General features: G+C 35.0%; 1 protein-coding gene across 5 annotated transcripts in view; it reads left to right on the forward strand.

The window, feature by feature from the left end:
• Window positions 1-22771, forward strand: part of LOC149489320 (uncharacterized) — a 69792-nt gene that overhangs the window by 22710 nt on the left and 24311 nt on the right. For all 5 annotated transcript variants that reach the window (XM_089711947.1, XM_089711953.1, XM_089711933.1 and 2 more), the window contains exon 2: window positions 1223-1512. In XM_089711947.1, coding sequence (XP_089568073.1) covers window positions 1367-1512 — 146 coding nt within the window. In that variant the 5' untranslated portion in view covers window positions 1223-1366. The remainder of the gene's footprint in view (window positions 1-1222; window positions 1513-22771) is intronic.

Below are 22771 nucleotides of genomic sequence, written 5' to 3' on the forward strand. Positions count from 1 at the left end.
TTTCTACACACAGATACAATAGATTTAATTATACAAACAATTACGTTTTAAATATACTATTGTAGTATCAAGAGACTCGTAAATAAGTTCACGAAAAACTTTCGCCCTCACGGCTCATAGACTTTGGATTATGTTGTATCGAAAGTATTGGAAACAGCACTAAATAACTTTTATCGCAGGAGTTGTTTTTAATCGAGTTTCATTGATTACCAAGTGAGGAAATTGTTTGTAAATTGGTATTTTAAGACTTTTTTTCTTTGGTCACTTGTTTAATCGATCTTGTAAGACCAGTTTTTGAGGATGCCACGTGAAAAATGGTATTAATGTAAACATTGTATTGTTGATTAATGTTCTTTAGAAGTTGTATTATGTAACAAAAAATATAGAAAAAAAAACCAAAAACGAAATATACCTATAAAAAAATAAAATAAAAGGCTCATCAATCAAGGGTTCCTTCCATGTTAATCAAGGTTGCCAAAAGGATGTAATTACCGTGTGGGGAGAGTAGAATCTGTTGTAATTGCGGTGATTACTCGCGATTGGGATCGGCCTTCGCGTGCTCCCCGAGCGGGCAGGTTGCGCAAGCGCAGCATTGACTTACGTTTGGTTTTAGGGCTGCGCGTCAAAGGTTTTGGAGCGTATCGCATTGTAAGGGCTGTGCGTAATAGTTTTAGGGTGTTGATTTTGGAAGTTATTTTAGTTTCGTTGTTAAAGTTATGCTTAGGTATATATATTTAAAATAGGTATATCCTGCCTTGTGACGTCTCACATTGTTAAAGATCTCATTTGTTTAATTATTTACGCCATTAGTAGAAATATTACTCATAAGTCAAGAATATACTGCTACTGTGGTTGAACGTAATTATTGAACTGTATGATCATTGATCATGTATCATTACTTTGTTATTTCGAGTTCTCTCTGCATCTGAATAAATATAGGACAGTTTGCAGATAATTTATCTTTAAAGAAATCTCGTGCAGATAAATAAAGGATAAGATATTATAGACCAATATCAATTACTGACATCAATTAACTTAATCGTATTGATCGATATCCCTATAGCAAATGTCAATCAAACACAATATTTCCTGATCCATAGCTCTTAACAACCAAAATACTCGTAACACACAATATTATAACATTCTCTATACATTATCCTCTAGGTCAGGCTATTTACCATCATTTGTTCGCTTTTATCTAACTACCCTCATTTTTTTACAGGTCAAACATCAGCCGTCATGCTGATACGCGGTGAGCAGCCAGCTACGCCGTGTGTCGTGCGCGTGTGTGTGTGAAGTGTACAGTGTTAGTGTCGGTGTACGTGTTAGTGCGGTGACGTGGTCATACCCACCGGATGGTGGCAGCATGGCGTTCATAATGAAGAAGAAGCGCTACAAGTTCGGCGTGCAAGTGTGCCTCGAGGAGCTGACCGAGGTGCCGTTTGTGGCAGCGGTGCTGTTCGCGAAGGTCCGGCTGCAGGACGGTGGAAACTTTCAGGATCATTCGAGCAGGTTGGTGTTTATGAATGGATGATCGATGTGTGATAATGTTGAGGGGTATTTTTTACAGAGGAATATTGCGTTTAAATAATCCAAGTTAATCACTGCATTATGATCATTTAATGGGGATGATGTCAGTTTATTCTACTAATTTAATTCCTATTCGTCGATTGATAGTTTCGTTGAAATCATGTGCATCTAATTTATTATCGGAAATGTGTGCCTTGCTGTAGTTTTTGTAATGTGTTTGACGTCAAGCAGGTGATAATTTAGCTTGAGCCTCACTCAGGGTTTATCTGCAACACGTTGACGTCATTGTACTGATTGTGTGTGCACTCTAAACTAATATTATTTAAAGAGGAATGCTTTTTGTTTCATTGTTAAGATTTTACCTAAAAAATTACTAGATTCGTTTTGAAATACCATTAGTTAGGTTTAAAGAGTATATGATATAGTGACCAATCCTCCAGGCAAGCGAGTGGTAGTGTGTGCGATAGTGATAAAACTGAGTGATATTAAATTTAAATTTATATTGCATATAATTTGCGTTAACCTTATTTGTTTATCAATATATGTAATGTATTTCACTGTTATTGTGATATGAAATGCATTAATTTTACATTAACCATAACCTTAATTGTTATTATTAACTGTGTGTTGGATAAAATTGCGAAATGGTTAACAACTATGTAATGCTTTGAAGCATTTATGAATATGTATTGAGAAGTGTTTCCCAATATTGCGATAGATTTGTTCGTCCCAAATCAAGTGTCAGAAATAGCTTCTTTTATATTGCTCCGGCTCAAAGAAATAGTATGACTTCGCAATCCGCTCGCACAGAGATCTTTATTCGCTTTTATCTTAATCTTGTCAAAGCATTCACGTACGCAGGCTCGGCTAAATCCCCGGCTAGTCGAGCGAGACACGTAATCGCTTTGTGTTTGTGTTGTGGAGGTAGCGGTAGCGATACTATGAAAATTAGCTACTTTTAGTAAAGTAAAGCGACGAAGAAGATCACTTGAACTTATAGAAAACGCTGGCTTCTTTGATGAATTCAGATGACTTGGCCGGAAATGGTTAAAGCTGTAAGAAAGTCTGACTTATGATAGAAGACTTTCCTGCTACGGATCAGATTAAAATTTCATACGAAAAATATGAAGTTAATATATCGAAGAATATGTTTAATGATATTTTCAAGGAGAAATAAAATCTTTTGGCATCGTTTTTTTTTTCAAATAATTATGCACGTTATGATGTGTCTACCAGCAACCGCTGCAGCTGTCGCTTCCGCCTGTTAACCGCTGCAGCCACCAAACAGACTAAGGAATTACATTCCTCTCTCTGGCAGGCGATCTCGCGCAGCATCCCATCGAGATAAGCCATGATGTACGCATGCAATAGTCTATTAAGTTTTGGCTTAGCGTAGTGCTAGCGCGTGACGTGGCGTCATATGTTTTGATATTTGGCGGAGGACCGGTTGGCATAATATTTTGCCTAAATGGGTATCGATTCCATTTCTGCTAGTTATTCGTGAACTAATGCGTGTTTCAGTCTTTACATAGAAGTAATTAATATTTTGAAGAACTATATTTTATAGTTATCAAAGCAAATTAGTCTTAACTCTTAAGTAGGTAATATTGTGACAAGGTATACTAGTTTCATATGCAAAAATTATCATCAAGTCAGTCAATCAAGCTCAGTTTACCTAGAGGAAAAGAGGTGATAGGTAATATCAGGTACTGTCCAGAAAGCATTCAATATTTATCACAGAGTAAGTCGTCAGTGTTATCCTGTTGTTGCAAAGATCAGTACATGAAAACAACCGGCTGATCAGTGTACAGCACGGAAGTTATCACCGATCTAGACTATTGTATAAGACTGAACCGGGTGTGGGGAGCTACGGTTATCTATTGTGGCTCACAATGTCGCGTCTACGATAAGTGACTAAACGGGTGTGCCGCCGGGTTCCGTGCGGTGATCGCTTCCTGGTGGTTATTGTTGGCTATCTGTGTTGAGATGTTTGGTTAGTTTTGGTATAGAAGGTCTGGATAGATGGTAGTTTTAATTTGGTTGCGGGGGTTTGTTTAATGACTCATTGATTTTACAAGAAAACAGATGATGAACATTTTTTGCCTATTTAATGTTGATATATATAAATCTAATTGTAATTTTAATAATGTATTTGCAATAAACACTGTATTCGTACTGTTCAAGAAACGAACGGGTACACAACAAAAATTACTTTATTATATTTGTCAGTTAGTACCTTTTATGTGTAGACTGTAGGTACACAAACAGTAAATACATGCTAATTTGGTTAAGTATTTCATGAATTATAATAACTTTAAACACATTAATTGCATATTGTTATTTAAATAAAATTTATTAACAGCTCTACAATCTACAATAATTTTGGTTGCATCTTTAACACAACATCCCAAAAAAATGTAAAGTGTTTCCGACAATATATTTAGAATAATAAAATAAATAATTGATGAGTTACGTGTGTATGATGCATCTGACGGTCGGTGACGCGCGTTAAAAGCGAAACGTCGGGCGGGTGAAGGTCGCGCCTTGGTGTGCTGCCAAGTGCACTAATTACTCCAAATTATTTATATCTGCACTTCAGTTCCGCCTCCTGGCTGTGTGTGTGTTTGTGTGCACACATGCAAGGAAAGACTCGATTGATTTGTTTTGAGATGTTATCGCGCCGTCACCTTTCTGGCGCGAGCGCTATTTATCTTGTCTAGCATTAGCTTCATAAGTTTTGAATATGCATGCAGGGTAAAACCAATTCGTCTGGATTTGTGGACGTTGAGAGGTCTCAATAATATTTGCATAAGTTCCCAGTACGATCTTCGGCCGTACGTTTTATCGACTCAAATTAAAATGCCTCGCTGAAAATTTATGAAATCCAAAAGAAACTTCGAGGGAACTATTAAGACAAGATTAGTTTAATGTTATCTATAAAAAAGGACGTTTATTAAAAACGAGTACATATTAAATAAACATTTTAAGCAAAGTTATAAAGAGGATAAGTAAACGGGCATCTGAATTTAAAAATATGAAACTAGGTAAAAAAAAATATACTTTCAGCACTCGGACCAAAATTAGGACGCACTCTTCAATTAATTGGAGTAAACTGGAGCGGATTATGCGGCACGTATGTGAGGATTTTATAGTGATATTTCAATTTTTTTAATCCGGCTCGATAGGCAATTTATTCGGCCCAGCAGTATTGCAATTGTGTTACTGGTTTTGTAGCTATAGCTTTTACCGATAAAAAAATATGAAGCTTTCTCTTTGAGGGAGAATATTAGAGCGAGATTGGTAAATTCAGACAACCTCTACTTTTTAAGTAATACTGCTAAACGAAGATTAACAATTGTTATAACTTATGTCACCTTGGTGTACGTTTTCAAAACCATATTTTGTATCGGTCAATTAGGGAAAGCTGGCATGTTCACAGTACTCACACTTATGCAATTTCACTTACAGTATGTTCAAAAATAAATGCGACTCTAGTTTCATTTTAGACTTGAATTGTAAAATGGGTGCGTTGTAGATATGTATATGCAAATATAATTACTTATGAAAGCTCTCATAATTTACCTGTAAAATTATAATTTAAAAGTATGTAAATCAATTGATGAAGTTAATTATTTATTCTTATAATAATCAATTGGATAAAAGTATTAATAATCATTCAATTATCAAATAATAATTAAATTCCTGACTTTGGTCGAGTAAAGATATCTAAGAAATATTATATTTGTAGTAAGTACGTAATACCTACCAATACGCGCTAACAAATATGTGTTACATGTTTATTGTATAATTTTCACACTATTGGTTTTAAACTCAAACTCAAAGATTTATACAATTAGACTTCTTCTAGAAGCACTTTTGAATCGTCATAACAGTTTAACAGTTTTAACATTTACCACCAATTCAGAAAGCAGTATCTATAGAGAAGAAGAAGAATCTATTTAATCATAATCGTAATCTTCTACTTCACTGTAACTTTCATCGCTCGAAGAACTCGATGTTTCGTTGTCGGAATTTCTTAATGTTATTATAAATGAGTCAGTGTAATTATCTACTTTTGGTTCTAATTGAATATATTTTTCCTCATGTTCTCGCGTCTTTCTCCAAACGTCACTAAACATATCCAGACTAATAGCATTTGCTTCCTTTCTAAATAATTCTTACACAGTTTTCAAGTTAAAGTTCACATTTTGTGATGCTACTTTCCCTTTAATTATGCCCCATAGTAACTCTATTGGGTTGACATCTTTGAGGATTGCATCAAGTAGGTAAAAATTGTGTATAGTTTGGCTTATTTTTTTAATAATGTGATAACTCTGATTATTAATTAGTTATTTGATTTTTGAAAAAAAAAATGCCGATTTTAGTCAAAATTTATATTTTTCTAACAAGATCCTTATCATCCAAATTTCCACCTTGGTGAGAAAAATTGACATTTCTAATGAAAATGAACAAAAAATTAAATGATTTTATTAAGTAAATACTGTAAAATAGTCTATAATTCTTCCATTTACTGTATCACAAAATTCTTCATAGATTTTTAGATATTCGTACTACACCAATTACATCACCCTGTATTTATAAACAATTGCAAAATATGACACATACATAGGCCGGGAGATACTGACACAAAATTTCGGGTCATTTGTAACAGAATGGCGGTTCTACAGAGGTCTTATTACGCAATGACTAAAAGAAAAATGATGGTCAGAACTCAGAACGCTGGTACCGGCGGACTAGTCGCGTGGGCGTTAGTCGAACTCGTCGGATAAATAGCGAAAGTCAAACGATTTACAAATCGTTTGACTTTTCCGCGTTATGGCGACCATTTGGAATCGTCCGAAAAGTATGGCATGGCAATTTTAGTAAATGGCTGCACGACGATGGTTACCTGTGCAAAAGTGAGCTCGGTACAAATGGTTGAATTGTTTTTTTTTTTAATCAACGCATTCACGTCGGTATGGCGGACTGTAAGTCACATCGTAACTGTATGGCATGACACTACCGCCTACATCTTTTTTAAGGGCTATCGGTAAATTCTAAAATTTTTGTGTTACAAATCGTTGGACTTTCGCTATTTATCCGACGAGTGTGACTAACGCCCACGCGACTAGTCCGCCGGTACCAGCGTTCTGACCATCATTTTTCTTTTTGTCATTGCGTACTAAGACCCCTCTAGACCGCCATCCTGTTACAAATGGCCCGAAATTTTGTGTCAGTATCTCCCGGCCTAACATGTGCATTGTGTAAATGTGTTGACGTTCCAGCTCTTCTTAATATACCTATACGTTTGCTCGTAAAATTTTGTTGTTCAATTTGTCCTCCCACGGTGCAATTGTTTCCAATTCTGCTTTCAATCCGGTGACCGGTCACGTAAGGGTTTGCAATGGTATTATTGGAAGCGAAATCTCAGTCTGAATTATTGTACCTGTACTATTTTTGTATCTGAAACTATTGTAGGTATTTTAAAATACGTTCATTTTAATGCTATTCCATATTTGGTTATTTTAAGGATGCGCATTGCGCATATGGTCCAGCGCTCGATCCAAAAATGGCGAATTAAATCGAATCCGAAGATAGTCAATTTCAAGATGTTCGATTTTAAAAGCAATTGATGTTACTTTTTAAATAAATTCAAAGGGAAAAGGTATAAAATGTACTGATAGCAACTGTACTAATACACGAAAAGAAATAATATAAAAGACAAATATAAATTCGACTCTCTTGGCGCAGTAAATAGACTCGATATTTTTGCGATCACAAGCCGTTTCATCTGATATTTCCTACGAGAAATTGACGCAAACAAACAACAAAGATGATTGTGGAGAATCTGTATGGATGTACAGACAAAAACAATATTGTTTGCCATCGTTCGCGGAAGTGAAGGTCGTATTGTCGTCAATCCATTGTTTAGTCTATAGTGTATAGTCTAGCTAGTCTTGTTCTTCGAATGTGATGTGCCTGTATCTAGGTATTGGAAGATGAGCTAGAAGGCTCAAGCTATGAGACGAGATAGTTAGGTGTATATGAAATGGATGGAGAATGCAAAAATGCATTTGGTACCTGTATTGGATAAATATTTTGGATAGCTTTAAAAAAAATAGTAGGTATGTGACGCGTCAGAAACTAAAGGGTCAAAGTGTAGTATTTTTTTATTTGCATGTGACTCGTAAGCGAATATGGTCAGGTTAATGCCAAATCATATAATAAGTGTGCACCTGGCTATCCCAATGTCCCAATGTGTTATCTTCGCCAATGTTTCTATATACATTGTCTTTTTATTTTCCTCTTGTCATCAACTATTGTTATACACGTAGTAAACTAGAGTGAAAGCGTCACACAGCGCATTAAAGCGCATCCTCTAGCCGTATGGACTTCCCGTTCCGAACGTAACTCGCATGGATAGGGCGATGCAATGGGAAGTGAGCAGTTAGCGCCCCTGCACGGAATGCGGAGACGAGCTAGGGCTGCCTGGTGTAATGGTAACCATGGTTTTTAAGCCAGGGTTGCCTGGTCAAATCGTTGCATGGTTATGTAAGGCACGTGATGGTGGTCGTTGAAAGATTCAGTAGGGTCCAAGAAATTGATGATATTGATTACCCTTTCATTTTCTTTTTGCCTGTTACATATAGCAGAATGACCTTGATAGATCGAAATGCCTAAGGTTACAATTCTGTATGGGACCAATATCGATATCGCAAATTACAAGCATCAGGATAACAACAAAAACAAGTTAAAGAAGCATTGGAACATGGAACACAACTTAATCATTTAATTAAAATCTACATAAAACATATAAAAATGAATCGCAAAATGTGTTGGTAAGCGCATAACTCGAGAACGGCTGAACCGATTTCGATAATTCTTTATTTATTATATTCCTTGAAGTACGAGGATGGTTTTAATGTAGTGAAAACGTAAATATGTACCACGGGCGAAGCCGGGGCGGACCGCTAGTAAAACAATAAATATTTATAAACAACTTTTCCATGCAACACTCAAGTCGATAACCTTTTCACCTTATTAATAAATCGGTTCAAATTATGCACTTTGTTAATATGTTTGTTTATTAAGAGGTAAATAATATTACATAATATTTACCTCGTAACAGCATTGTGTGTAAAACATATTTAATTGAATACGGATCGGTTCCATTATAAATTAATTAATTAGGTATAGTAAATGACGTAACGATGACGGCATAATGCTCTAATGATACAAGAGAATTATTATAAAGTCCATTGTAACCGACTTCAGAGAAGGCAATTATCAATTTGTGTGGGTAAAATCTATACTTATTATTATAAAGCAGAAGAGTTTGTTTGAATGCGCTAATCTCAGGAACTTGACTGGTCCGATTTGAAAAATTTTTACGGTGTTAGATAGTCCATTTATCGAGAACGGCTAAAGGCTTTAAATCATTACGCTATGACCAACGTGAGCGGGCGCCACGCGGGTAAAACCGCGGGGTTCAGCTAGTAAGAAATATACGCGTAAAGGTTTTTTGTAACTAATCTCATTTTCAAAGCGGAGTTTAATCCAATTAAAATTTAAAAAAGTCCCCCTTTTGAAAAATCTATCAATTTGTTTAGTGGATTTGAAAAGGATATTGTACTTTGCCTACAAAAATTGTAAATATTTACAAACACAATTCGAAAACAAAGTGCCAATTTGCTATTGGATGCGCCCGAATTCCGAAATGGTTCGTTTTACAGTTGAAAATAGATATCTACTTTAATATTGCCAAAACAAACACGTCTTTAAATATCTTTGGTAAAGTACCTAGTTAATGCTTATTTTATACATAAAAAACGTGTAAAAAACACAATAGCATTCGATCTCTCGATCCCATTGTGAGATTCAATCGAATCAGGGAAACGTTAATTGTCTTCCGCCATTTGATACTGTATTGTAATGCTTAGCTTGGAAGTAGTTGTGTACTTGCTTCTTTAGGTTAAATCTGTTTTATGTTAGAATTTAGATTTTCTAATACGTGTGTGTATTGCGTTTAAATTAGGTACCTACCGTTATTGTTTCAAAGGGTGTTTTTTTTACTTTGTTTGGATGACTGACTGTCGTTTTGTTAATCATTATTATAGGTTTATAACTTATTCTCGTAGTCTAAGGAAGATTTATTCATGAATTTTTTTTCTGAAGTTCTCCTAAATACGAAACACTACATTGCCCGTGTTTATAACCATCTATAGTCAGAAATCAACATCTACGGTGCACAGTTAAAATTTGATAGTAAATATTTACACTTTAATTAAAACTATGCAATGTTCATATAAAACCGTCAGTAAAGTATCCATAACTCGCGCATCTCGTCAGCTTTCACACTGGTTCCAGGAACGTCTATTGTACAATTGAATGAAGCGTGTAAAAACGCCAATGAGCATTTCCCACGCATACGTAACGTAGTGGGATTTTACTGAGATGGGAAGTTTGGTGAGATGCTTCCATGTAAGGCGATCGGATTCTTAGGATGTAGAATATGTAGTAATTGTATTATGGATGATGTATTCCTGAGCAGTAGCGGATCTATGGTTAAAGATTTCGACTTCAGAAAAGTCGAGAGTTCGAAATTGTTGATGGAATAAGTATTAATGCGCAATAATTAAAAAGGATATTTTATTACTTTGTACAACAGTAATATGATTAATCACAACTTTTTTATCTCTTCAAATAAATTATGGATATCCTTTTTAAATCATAGAACTATGCCTGATATCGGGAGCCAGAAACCTAAACTATACAAACCATGCGACAAAGGATTCCTGTCAACTTGTGAAGACTTTTTACCTAATGATTTAATAAAAATATATAAATTTTTGAAAGCTAAAAATAAATTATTAAAATGAACTATTACAATACAATAATTAATTAGTTTTATGCATAAAAACGATAGCAGCAGCTTTCGTGACAATTATATCGACAAATCGCGTGATTCAGCGCCACTTCCGATGCACATTACTATAATAATTATTATTCACCCATCGCACATTATATTCCAATGATTTCTGTATTTAAATATAGATCTGACAAAGGGTTTTAAATGTAAGACCCCTCGTAGATACAAGATCGTTGTTTGGATCGAGAAGAATCTAATGTATGAATCCAGATTAAAAAATGTATGTGAGTGATTTGTTTCAAGTAGCTCAACCGATTTAACGCTAATGAAGAAAGACACATTCAAAAATCAAGTGTTATAGGTGGGTAGGTACTGTGTTAATGTAAGAAGGAAATTAATATTTACCCCATGCCGAAACTGTAAGTCGTTATCTAGCGCATACAGCAATTTTGTAGCAATTTTTCAGACTTTTGTGCCATTAACGTAACGTTTAAAAGTTTAATAAATTGGCGCACTATTTTAAAATTTACTCATTTGTTACAGGACTTTCGACCAGCATTTTGTAGTCTATAATTTAGTCGTTAACATAATCGAGTGAACTAGAAAGGGTGACGGTAGAAATCAAATGTGATAGCCGCTCACGGTTCACTAGGCAAGTACTAAGTTACGGGCTGTGTGAAAGTGCCTAGCGTGTACTTGGGGTGAACGGGATTGTATCAAATATCAGCTCTTAAAGTGAGAAGTTAGTCAATACTTGATGTTATAGGGTAAGGAAGTTTGGGAACGGACAACACGCGGAAACGTTGGTAAACAATATGCAAGAGATGCCGTTCAATGTCTACTCCTTGCTTTTAGGCTAGAAAAATTACATGGTCCTTTCTCTTGGGCGTATTTATAGACTGTAACTCATTTAGCAAATTTCCGGTTGATCATAGAGAAATGTTTTGTTCGCACATTAAGGAAATTTACCGCGTTCTTATTGAATAGAAAAGCTCGTGATCGTATGGTGCGATCTGCCGGCACTTTCTTCGTTCACACACATAGTTAATAGATATTTGTTATGTGTATTATGCACACCGTACGCTACCGCGAGGCGAGCACGCGAACGTCATTAGTGCATTAATTATATCAATTTGCCGCATTGAGTAAGAGCCGGACGCGTTCGCGCCAAAAGTGAAATTTTTACACTCGCGTCGTATTGTTCGACCATGTGCTGTTATGTAATGTGAACGGGATAACTGTGGCTGTGTGTGTACCCAACATACCATAGAAGTATGTTGGGAATAGATAGACGGTAAAAGGTCCGAGACTTTGAACTTCTATCTAAGGAGAAAGAATGATATGAAAGAGTGAGTCGGATACGTAGATCATTAGATATAATTGGCGATGTCAAAAGGAAAGATCAATAAAATTGTTAAATAAATGAAGAACGAAAAACGAAGAAGAGAAAAGCATGGAAAACATTGGGTAGGTAGGTACCATAGTGCTTCTCAAAGGCTATTACTTCAGTACTTAACATGGGCATAAATTTAGATGGTGGAGGCTTGGCTAGATGGTTTGTTAAACCTAATCGTTTATTTATTAAGATTGTTTAGATACGTACCTTGTGTGTGTGTGTGTGCAAGTTTAATAGAAATCTCAATATGTTCTATGTGTGTGCGTGAATCATGCGCAGCGACGCGTTGCGATCTTACTTTCTTCATTAAGATGGATGGTTTCGGCTTCCGTCATTAGATACCTATACTGTGAGACTGAGAAATAGAAGGTTTATTATTTAATTTGTCAGGATTTTCGTTTTACGTGTATACTGCGCGTACAATAAGCAGATATCGACACTTCTATAATAGTTTATATTCATACAAAAGCGGAAATAGTATTTCCGATTTTGTTTATAGATGCGAAAGGTATCTCTTTACGTGTTTAAGAACATTAGGTATAATATATAAGCAGTTTTATCGTATCCTACTTTTGAACCCAATCCAACCAGTAAAATCCTGCATATTACTATTTACATAAAAGTTACTACGACAAGCATATTGACCCGTCTAATCGTAGGCACTTGAAAAGTTGGTTTGTTTTTATCCCTATTATTATTCATTACTTACTTATCAGCAAGTAATATGCAAATATACGAGTAACACAGTGGTGTGACTGCATTCTGCTGCAAGTCGATCAGTCCATCCGTGCATCCCCACGGACTGGTTATGCTAATCGGGAGCTTAAACTGATATCGATGTATTGAGAGCTTTGGAATTATTTGAACTGAATGCATAATCGATATTGTTTAAGAAATAAATTCTGTTTGTTTTTGTACTTAGTTAAGTGAATTGTGAAATTTCGATGGAATTTTAGGATGGAGAGAAAAGGAATAAGGACATATAAACTATCATTTTGTAGGATATTTTCTGATATATCAATTATCATCATTGCTGTGCAGCCAGCTATTGTTTCCAATGCAGTTAAATAAGCATTGGAACCATGTTAGTGCGAAAGTTTTGATGGTCAATATTGTGACGCATTACCTCTCCCATGAATCTTCCATTTTACCTTTTTATAGGCAACAGACTAAAAACACCTTAAGTTTTCTAGGTGTAAATTTATAACGTGTTTGATTTTACACACGACATGAACAAACAAACGGATCTATTAGAACACGTTAAGATATACATTCAATCATCGCAACGTTTACGGAATGCTTGTCTATTTGTAGCCTCTGGCTGGCTGGCGTTAGCGAATTTGATGCTATCGCGTAACACATGCTAGATGGTGAGAAACGAGTGTTTGCGAGTGGTGTAGAGAGAAGTTGACCAGATGGCTCGTCATCCTGTCTGAAGTAATTTGTGTATGGTTTCGTTGTATGGGTATCGTATATGATGAGTGATGTACGATTTTTTGCTGTAAACATCTGGAATAGTAGAGGCACAGGTATGTGGATGTATTTTTAGTTACAAATTGGCGTGGTAAGAGATGAAAAAACAGGGTAGTGAATTGTTATTGCAAAGGCCTATATTTTTTTCTACTGAATCAAGTGTAGCAATAGTGGTAATGATAATTGAAAATTATGGCGTCGCGTCTGCTTCAGAGCATCATCGGACGATTTTAGTTCCCACTCTATGAACAAACGTACAGGATTACGTGAAATCCTATTTCAAAGCCATACAAAAATAGCCACATACATGATCATATTTTTAACTGCCGTTTTCGAAAACAATATCGTTACAAAAAACAAAAGCACAACAATTTGGAGTCTCCACAAACGCTGCGGGCTGCAAAAAATGAAAGTGACCATAAGACAAAAAACTAGACTAGCCGAGGCGGTGGCGTGATGCGATCGCCTGACGCTTGGGCAACCAGCGCGGTCACCTGATGCCGCCGAGCATTGAGCAATGCTTAACGAGGGCTGAAGGAATATTTTGAAATTAAAGACGGATTTTAAACTCGATTTATTCATAACAGTATTCGGCGAACGTAGTCACTGGGAGACTTACTAAATTGATAATACTCAGGTAAACCAAACAAAAAATTCGGAAGGTATTATAAGTGCTGAAGCTCTTAAAAGTGGTGAAGCTACGCCACACTTTTTAACCTACCTCGGAAAGGAGGAGGTTCTGTTTTTTGTCTGTTTTGGTTTTCTTTACATTTTTGTTGCGTATAAAGGATTAAAAAGCATATACATACAAATAAATATTTGGGGTTAACTTTAATCTTAATACTGTCTTAAAATATTTGAGTAAAAATTTTAAGTCTAATGTTCTTTCATATTATGAAAGTAATATTTAACTAAACGATAATATTTTGGGCCAAATTTAAACAGGAATTTTAATGTATTTCTTATCGTTCACTTAAAATATGCGATGATAAGGTGCTGTAATGTTTGTGTACGTATACAATAGGCAGGTGTCATCACATAAATATTAAAAATATTTTGGGTTATGTAGTATATAGTTAAAAATGATGATCAAATTACATGGAATACAAATGTTGGCTTTTGGAACACGAATGTTTTAATTTAACAATTAAATTAGCACAGATAAAAATGTTTGTTCGCATTACTTTCCCCTAGAGGCAGGATCATATAAATTTTAACACTTCTGTACATTTAGTTATAATATTTTATGTCTTCGTTTTTAACCAATTTAATAAATTAATTCCCAGTATCGTTTATTAACCCAAAATTCTTTCTATACCCTATCTACTGGGAGTGCCAGTCAAAATGTCCAGACAGGTATAACATAGTTAATATGTATGTATGTACGTGCAATACGCAGCACGTTTCGTGCCTAATTGTCTATTTCCCCTGGGGCCTGCCCTGCCTGGATAGAGGGATTACTTCATATATAATTAGTATGTCAAGTTCGTTGGGACAAATGTATGCGAAATATATTTGTGTATGGACGCTTTTAATTACATATAATTCCCCCTTTGGGATAAGAAATGGATAGTTAACTATATCTCGGTTTTCTTTATATCCTAGCATCTCATGTTCTGTGATATAATAGACATACTTACTGTATATGTACTGTTTTAATAGCATTTACTGGGGATTAAATGCTGATCCTTCCTATCGTTATTAGTCGGAGTCGTATAAGCTAGGCAGTTCTCGACTGTTGCATATAACAGCTATAGTTATAATTTAGACCGTTTCTACGAACAAGAATACCCTCTTTTATGTACACCTAGTGGCAAATTTCTTATAACGATTATGGTGGAACAGGGAACTACACTGAAGTAATCGTTTCTTGTAATTAATATGCGTGGATTAAACTGAATGATTTTTACCAGAGGTTAATGACTCGAACGTCGTCGTTACATTGTTATCAACAGGATGTTCACGAAATTATGGCCTTTTATGGGAATAATGGGGACGATAACAATGTTTCCTGGTTGTGTTTGTCTTGGTGTAATTGTTATTGTATTTTTGTGTGGGAGTGCATCTAAGTTCATACATCTTTGTACTGATGACCTGATGAACTTTGTAGAGCCGTAAAATTTTATTTATTTATTTTTAATGTTGTTTTTGATTAAAATTAACTATGCGTCAAGTTTAACGAGGTATAATTTATGAATTCGTTAACTTAACTTAGACTAGTTAAGGCGACGTATTTAATTACTAGATTTTTATATGGGTTTAACTTTAAACCATATTTTAACGATTGTTAAAACTGTTTCTTACTAAAATAAATTATTTCCGGTCTTTAAGAAATCATTCATCCTTAAAAATCGTATATTTATACGTAGATTAAGTAGAATTTACATAAAAAATAATATATGTGATTAGGAAAGGAATAGATGCTATAAGATAAATTATTATAGTAACGTTCCCGATACTGTCAAAACTAAACGTAAGTCTCGGCTAAAGAGATGCACCGTTTCCGATTAAGCTCTTGATTTATGATAACCCAATGTGGTTGTGAGATCAAAAGCTGACTAATGGTGGCTCGATGAAGCGGGAGAGGGGACATATCCGTTTGTTGATGTTTGGTTGAATATTTTTGGTTATTTTAAATCTAAGATGTCGTAATTTCAAGAATTTATGTAGGAGAGATGTTAGGTCGCGGTTTGTCGTTTGTGGGTTATGTTTTGAATGAGATGCTTTGCTGTTTAAATCATGCAGTTATTATTTTTACTTGTTTTTGATCATAATATCTGCATATAGTTTTGATATCATGTACATTGCAAATACTCAGTTTTAATGTTGTTTTATGTAATTTGATCACGAGGAAAATTAACTAAAAATATTTAAAATTTTATGTGAATCTTTAACTTTGTCTGTCGAGCAATTTTAGCATGTTATTATAAACAAAATAATTTATTTATACTCAACTAGCAAACCGGGCGAACTCCGTTTCGCCACCAGAGACACCTTTTCTTTGCTATAAACCTCACGGAGCCCAAGACCTTTCCAACGAATGCAAAACCGTGGAAATCGGTTCGTGCTTTCTGGAGTTATAGCGTCAAGAAAGAAAACCCGACTTATTTTTATATAGTAGATTAAATTCAATTTACAACGGTGAATTTTCAAAACAACTTAGGTACCCTTTTTTGTTACTGCTTATACATGTTTATAACGCACATTTTTTTACTATTCCAAAACTAACGAAGAAGGTCAAACTCATATCAGCCACGATCGCAATCAGCACGCGAAGGGTCACGTGGTTCCGTATCTCCATATGGCGTGTTAGGGTTCCGTTAGTGAATACTGAGTGACGGTGTAGATTCGTAACTTGATGACGCTTATAAGTGTGGTGTGAGGAAGGTTTGTTTGAGCTGGCATTGATGGTGCGGATTTTTATTTATTGTTTGTGTAGTATTTTACTACCTACCACATAAAAATCACAAAGAATACTGTTGTCATATCTATCTAGTATACAATTATTGTTATCACCTTTTCATTTTTCTCCATATACCTATTAGGAACAAAATTTTGTTGAACATTAGAAATTAGAATAATTGTTTTTCATTCACAACGCCAGAAAATATATATTTTTTTTTAATTGTTCATTTGTCTGCCAGTGGGCAAACAAGCTTAAAAACACTAAATCAATTAACCTATTTCACTATAAATATAATAAAATACATCGACCATAACCCTTTTATACTCCACAAACATCATATATCACCATTAGCACACACCCCAACCAAACTAAAGGCGTCGCTACACCCATCCGCTCGGCCCATATAAATTATAAACCCGCGACCCCATTACCCGAATGTACAAACTTGTACTATAAAGGCGAGCGCACACCGTCCCGCGACACGCGCGTAGTACGTGACCGCGCTGGTAATAACCGTGAGATATGAAGACGTTATTATGAACGGCCGGACGGAAGGTATATCTGTTATTTAAATGTTTATATTAATTTTAATCTCATTGTTTCAGGTAAGCTGACAATTTCCTTAAAATTGATGGACACAATTCAAGGTGACATTATGCAAATATTTACAACAACAAGAAAAAATACTTAACTACAATCACCTACAATAGAAAATTTACTTAAAATAAACACTAACTATGCAGTATTACAAGAAATAATAACGGGAAATAATTGTGTAAACAGTTTTTTATAACCTAATAAGCTTTTTTGCTGATCCCAAAATGATTTGACGCGCAGTAAACGACAGCTTCCTGATAACAGGCGTGTTTGAATGTTTATCCGTCCTATTTCTATCGTTTAGGGGGGAACGGGACGGACGACAAGCTGTAACAAGGCTGTTGTATTTTTTTTTTGTATAAGACACTAAATTGAATATAATTATGATTTTCTTTTGTTAAACGTGATTCATTACTTATAGTGGCATTTATTTTAAGAAAGAAAGAAAGAAAAAACGTTTATTTAATGGCACATAGCCCCACACGTACATAATGAAAAACAATTTATACAATACTTATATGCTACAATACTTAAAAATACACATTGAAGTGTGTAGTCTGTGAAGCATGATGCCATTAAAAGGGGAAATCACTTTTACATTTTTTCATGATGCTATCAATAATAAAACGGAAAATATGCCTGGGACATGTAACTCGTTTCAGTTATTACACATAGGTAGGTATATACAGGGTGTCCCGCTCTTGGTATACTAAGCGCAAAGGAACTTGTAGTTTTGCATACACTGATCACGTAAAAAATACTTTAAAAAAAAATTACGTCCAAAATTTTTTGCTAAATTTTTCCTGAAAATCCATGTTTTCTTCTCTAGCTTCGCGCAGCCGGCATATACCGCTTCTCTAATATGAGCATTTTATCTATGAAAACATAATCTTAAACGATAGCTCACGTGCTGGTGGCAAAGTTGGGCGGCTCGCTTGTTATGGGTGTACACATAGAGTTTTAAGAATTCATCTATTTGAAAAAAAAATGCGTCTGGAATTTTTTAATCATTTTTTACGTACTCAGCGTATGCAAAACTATAACCTCCTTTGAGCTTAGTATACCAACAGTGGGACACCCTGTATAAAAAAGAAGTTATGTAGCTGAATCATTATTCAGTACTTGAATTGTTACATAATATGAATGTGTTATATATTTCATAGTAATTTCAGTTAGTTCACACTTAGTCCACAAAAGTAGCACTTACTCATTCGAATTGCTTAGCGTACATCATCAAGAGTCATTCTACTATTTATTTTAAGATTATTTTTATTTGTTAAACTTCTAGCTTTATTGCAATGATTGCAATTTGCATCTATGTACTAATAAATTAATCTGTATTGCTTAAACGATTGGCATTAAAAATTACATAAAGACGAAATAAATCTAATATTTTAAAACACAATACATATGGGAAGTTTACACCCCACGATATATTATAAAGATAAAAGTCGTGTCGTTCGCGTATGAACAGCCTAACAGCCCTAATCGCGTTTCGCAACAGACGTCGTAAACATTGGAACAGGTCCACAATTTGTAAACAAACAATACGCTATTTAGTATTTAGTGTTTGTATTTAATGGTAAATGGACTGGTGCGTTTGGAAATGGGTTCGTTAATAGATGAGATTGTATATGGATTGTATACATTTGTCAGTAATTAGTTTGTATTATATGCGCTTTGGAAGTACTGAATAGTTCTTACTTAGCGGGTAGTATTAAGCCCTTACAATTTACATGTACTTTGTAAGTGTTGTCAATTTGGGTAGGACGGTGGGTGACAAATATAGTTCTCTCAAAGAATGCCTGTATCTCTGCTTGTGCTAGTAAAAACGAAACAGTTTCTAAATAATCTTTAACATGTTTAAAATATGACGAGTGTTTCGAGACATACAAATTTATAAACCGTAAGATTAATCCCCTACAGATGTTGATAGATAAGCAACGTAGAGGTAGTGCTCGCAAATAGGATCTAGGTCTCCTGGATTAGATTCCTAGAACGTATTATTGACTCTATCCACGTGGAAACTCAGTAAAGCCTGTGGAATATACTTAATCTCTGTTTCTTGAAACTTCAATATTACTGGAATCTGATGGATTAAACTTATATGTGTCTAAACATTCAAGGTATATGTGGGAAATGTTGTATGTTGTGATCTCTTTCGCTCTCCAATTATGTGATATACGATTATAATATGATATAAGATGATAACTATTAACTCAAACATCGATTAATAAAGTTCGAAAGCTGTTAACACCAAGTTAATTATAAAGTTATTACGAGTTATGACAAAGCGTGTTACTGAAGGCTGTGGAGGGCGGGAGTCCCCGCTGCCAGAGGTAAGGGGAGCGGGTCAGTGACCGGACCTCGCTCAACGAAATCAATTTGCAGACGCCATCATAAACAAGTAAATAAGAAAACTTGAGCCGACTCTATGCAAATGTTTCGCTCTGTGGGAACATTCGATTCTGTGTTGGTTTTTTTTGGTGTCATTGGAGAGGAATGCAACAAATGGTTGTGGCTTGTAAGGTTGTCTTACTAGTGATGTTATAAGACTTGAGATCGTAGGTTGGATAAAGATTAGTGCTTCTAATATATCATCTTATATATAAAAATGAATCGCAAAATGTGTTGGTAAGCGCATAACTCGAGAACGGCTGAACCGATTTCGATAATTCTTTTTTTATTATATTCCTTGAAGTACGAGGATGGTTCTTATGTAGAGAAAACGTAAATATGTACCACGGGCGAAGCCGGGGCGGACCGCTAGTCTTTTATATAAAAATGAATCGCAAAATGTGTTGGTAAGCGCATAACTCGAGAACGGCTGAACCGATTTCGATAATTCTTTTTTTATTATATTCCTTGAAGTACAAGGATGGTTCTTATGTAGAGAAAATGTAAATAATATGTACCACGGGAGAAGCCGGGGCGGACCGCTAGTCCTATATAAAACTTATATAGGTATTACGATTGAGATGTCAAGATGTAAGGATGACACTCACGTGACGCTACTAAATTGGTGTGGCGCTTATCAAACCGGTTATAAGTGGTCTTAAAGACGCTATAGACAGGCCTTAAATTGAGTTCTGGAACAACAATTAAACCAGTTTATCCAAGTTCAAGAACTGCGAATTCATTACTTATAAGCGACTCGATTATTTTGCGTCAGATTTTAATGAGAGCAATGTAGTACGACTACTAAATTCAATCCTTTCGGATACAATTAGAATTTGAAAATTTCTAGAAATGCCAATTTTAATTAGAAGCTCTCATTACGTAGGCTTTTAAATTGCCCATAGGCATACACGTGACAGATCGTCTAGATTTTCCACGTTTCTGTCTAGGTTCTCTTCCCTGCGCCGTTAATCCAATAAAGGGGAGACTAATGCTATTATGATTTCGTCCCCTCGTCTCCTCATTACCTCACTTAACTTTTAAGTACTTACAAGATAATGCAGTTCTCGGTTCGTTTGGCTAGTCGCTGACTTCTTATGTAATCTCTTAATATTACTTCGTAGGGTTGTTCCTTTCCGGAAACCAGGAAAATAGTCAAATTTTCACTGAGAACGGGACCTACATTGCAATTGTTGGTCTTATGGAGACACAACAATTCATATTACATATTCCATACATATTCTAGGTCAAAACAAACCAATTATCTTGAATTCTAGAGAATCTGACTCAAACATACGGGACTTGAATTCTTAAAATAAAAAATAAAAATAAAAAAATAAAATAAGCCTTTATTACTGCAAAAACATTACAAACTACTACAAAAAATCTTATACTACTAGGTATATGCCGTTGACAATATTCCTTATTTATTCCTATATTATATTATATTGTATATTATTTTAAACGTTTCCAAATGAACCACCATTCCACTTGAATTCTTATACAGCCATAAATAATAACAGATAGAAGCAGTATTGGAACGTGTTCAAAATCAATGTTCAATTGGCAAAAACATACACCAAAGATGGTATGAATTCGCGAAGCATACATTTTTTGCTACATTTATAGTATACTTTGCGATATTAAAATTTTCAAGTAATAGTTCTCGATTAACGTAATTGAAATACTTTATTAATTAAAACTTGTCAATGGCAGGTGGCGCGAGGTTCTGAGAAACTTAATGGCAGGTGTAAAAACTCACGAAGTCATAACCGTTAGATGTATAAGTTTAAAGGTATAAGAAGTTTTTCTATTTATAAACAAAGATGTTTTAATGTGTGCTATTTGTGCACACATTAAAAGTCGAATACTTACTAAAGCCTGCAACAATGTAAGATTTCTTAACTACCTTTTTTTTTTCATTTTTATAATCATCCTATTGCACAGTACACACGCGTGTTAGCAGCCCAGATTAGGTACAACAGAATAACACACCGTTACAATCACAATTTGGTACATGGTAGTCATTCTTCAACTAACTAGCCATCTGGCAAAACAGGCCCAGGTACCTATAAACATTCGCATCCTATCCACTTGAAGGTCTCGATCACCCAAAGCTCAATTAGCATCACCAGTAGTGGCTCGAGAACGCGGAAGTTCAGGCTCCGACTCGACCTTGCGATTTCTTGGCACGTGCTCTGATAATTCTTATCAATGGTGCTGCGTAATACGGGTAGGCTGTTTTAGCTTTTACGCGTGTGGTACATCTTCTGTTATGGATGGGTTGTTGTTATCAGCATTATATAATTGTTTGCATAAGTGCTTGAATGGAGCAAGATTTTTTTCTTTGTTATTTACAGGGTTTTTGCTAGGTATAGGTACCTATTGCTTGTTTTCCACTCTTGTTTTTGCGGTTTATCTTTACTTCATTATTAACAACGACAAGTTGATAATGGGCAACGGCGATACAGCCTTTTTTTCTTCGATCCGATAGAGATGATACCAGTTTTTGAAACTAGTATTTATTGCGTGCTAGCTTAAAACACAATACAAATCATATTTTAATCGTGATGTGATACTATTACATGTTATGTAGTTTAAAAAACAATTGGTACCCACAGTTTTCTATGCGAATCTATTAATAACCTTAACACCAGGTTGAAAAATCGTGTAAATCATAATAAATTGACTGTCGTCTCGCAGGGGTCACGCCAGTTGACTTTGCTCAAATTCGTCGCTCGCCCACTCGCTATACTTTAGTAATGAGTCGTCTTCAGCGACGAAAATATACTAATGATAGTTTTTGCATGTTATTTGGATATACATATACGAAATTAGGTAGGATAGATTTGACTATATTTTCAAGACCGTACTCTGTTTTTAGAATTAACACTGAAAGGACCTCGTAAAGCCTTGTTACTCTATGATTACTTGTAATAACTCTATGATGGGATTACCTGAGGAACATTAATACGCTCAGTATTCTACGTTCATATTCCAAACAGTAGTAGCTGTTGCAATTTCTGAATTTTATATTCCTACATCATCATCATTAGCTGAACATACAGCTAATGATTAGGTAGCAAACATTCAAACATAATTA

Source organism: Colias philodice, chromosome 3 (genome assembly GCF_061535455.1).
Source record: "Colias philodice isolate Cphi_HAF_F1 chromosome 3, ilColPhil1 Martin Lab GWU primary, whole genome shotgun sequence".
Taxonomy (NCBI): domain Eukaryota; kingdom Metazoa; phylum Arthropoda; class Insecta; order Lepidoptera; family Pieridae; genus Colias; species Colias philodice.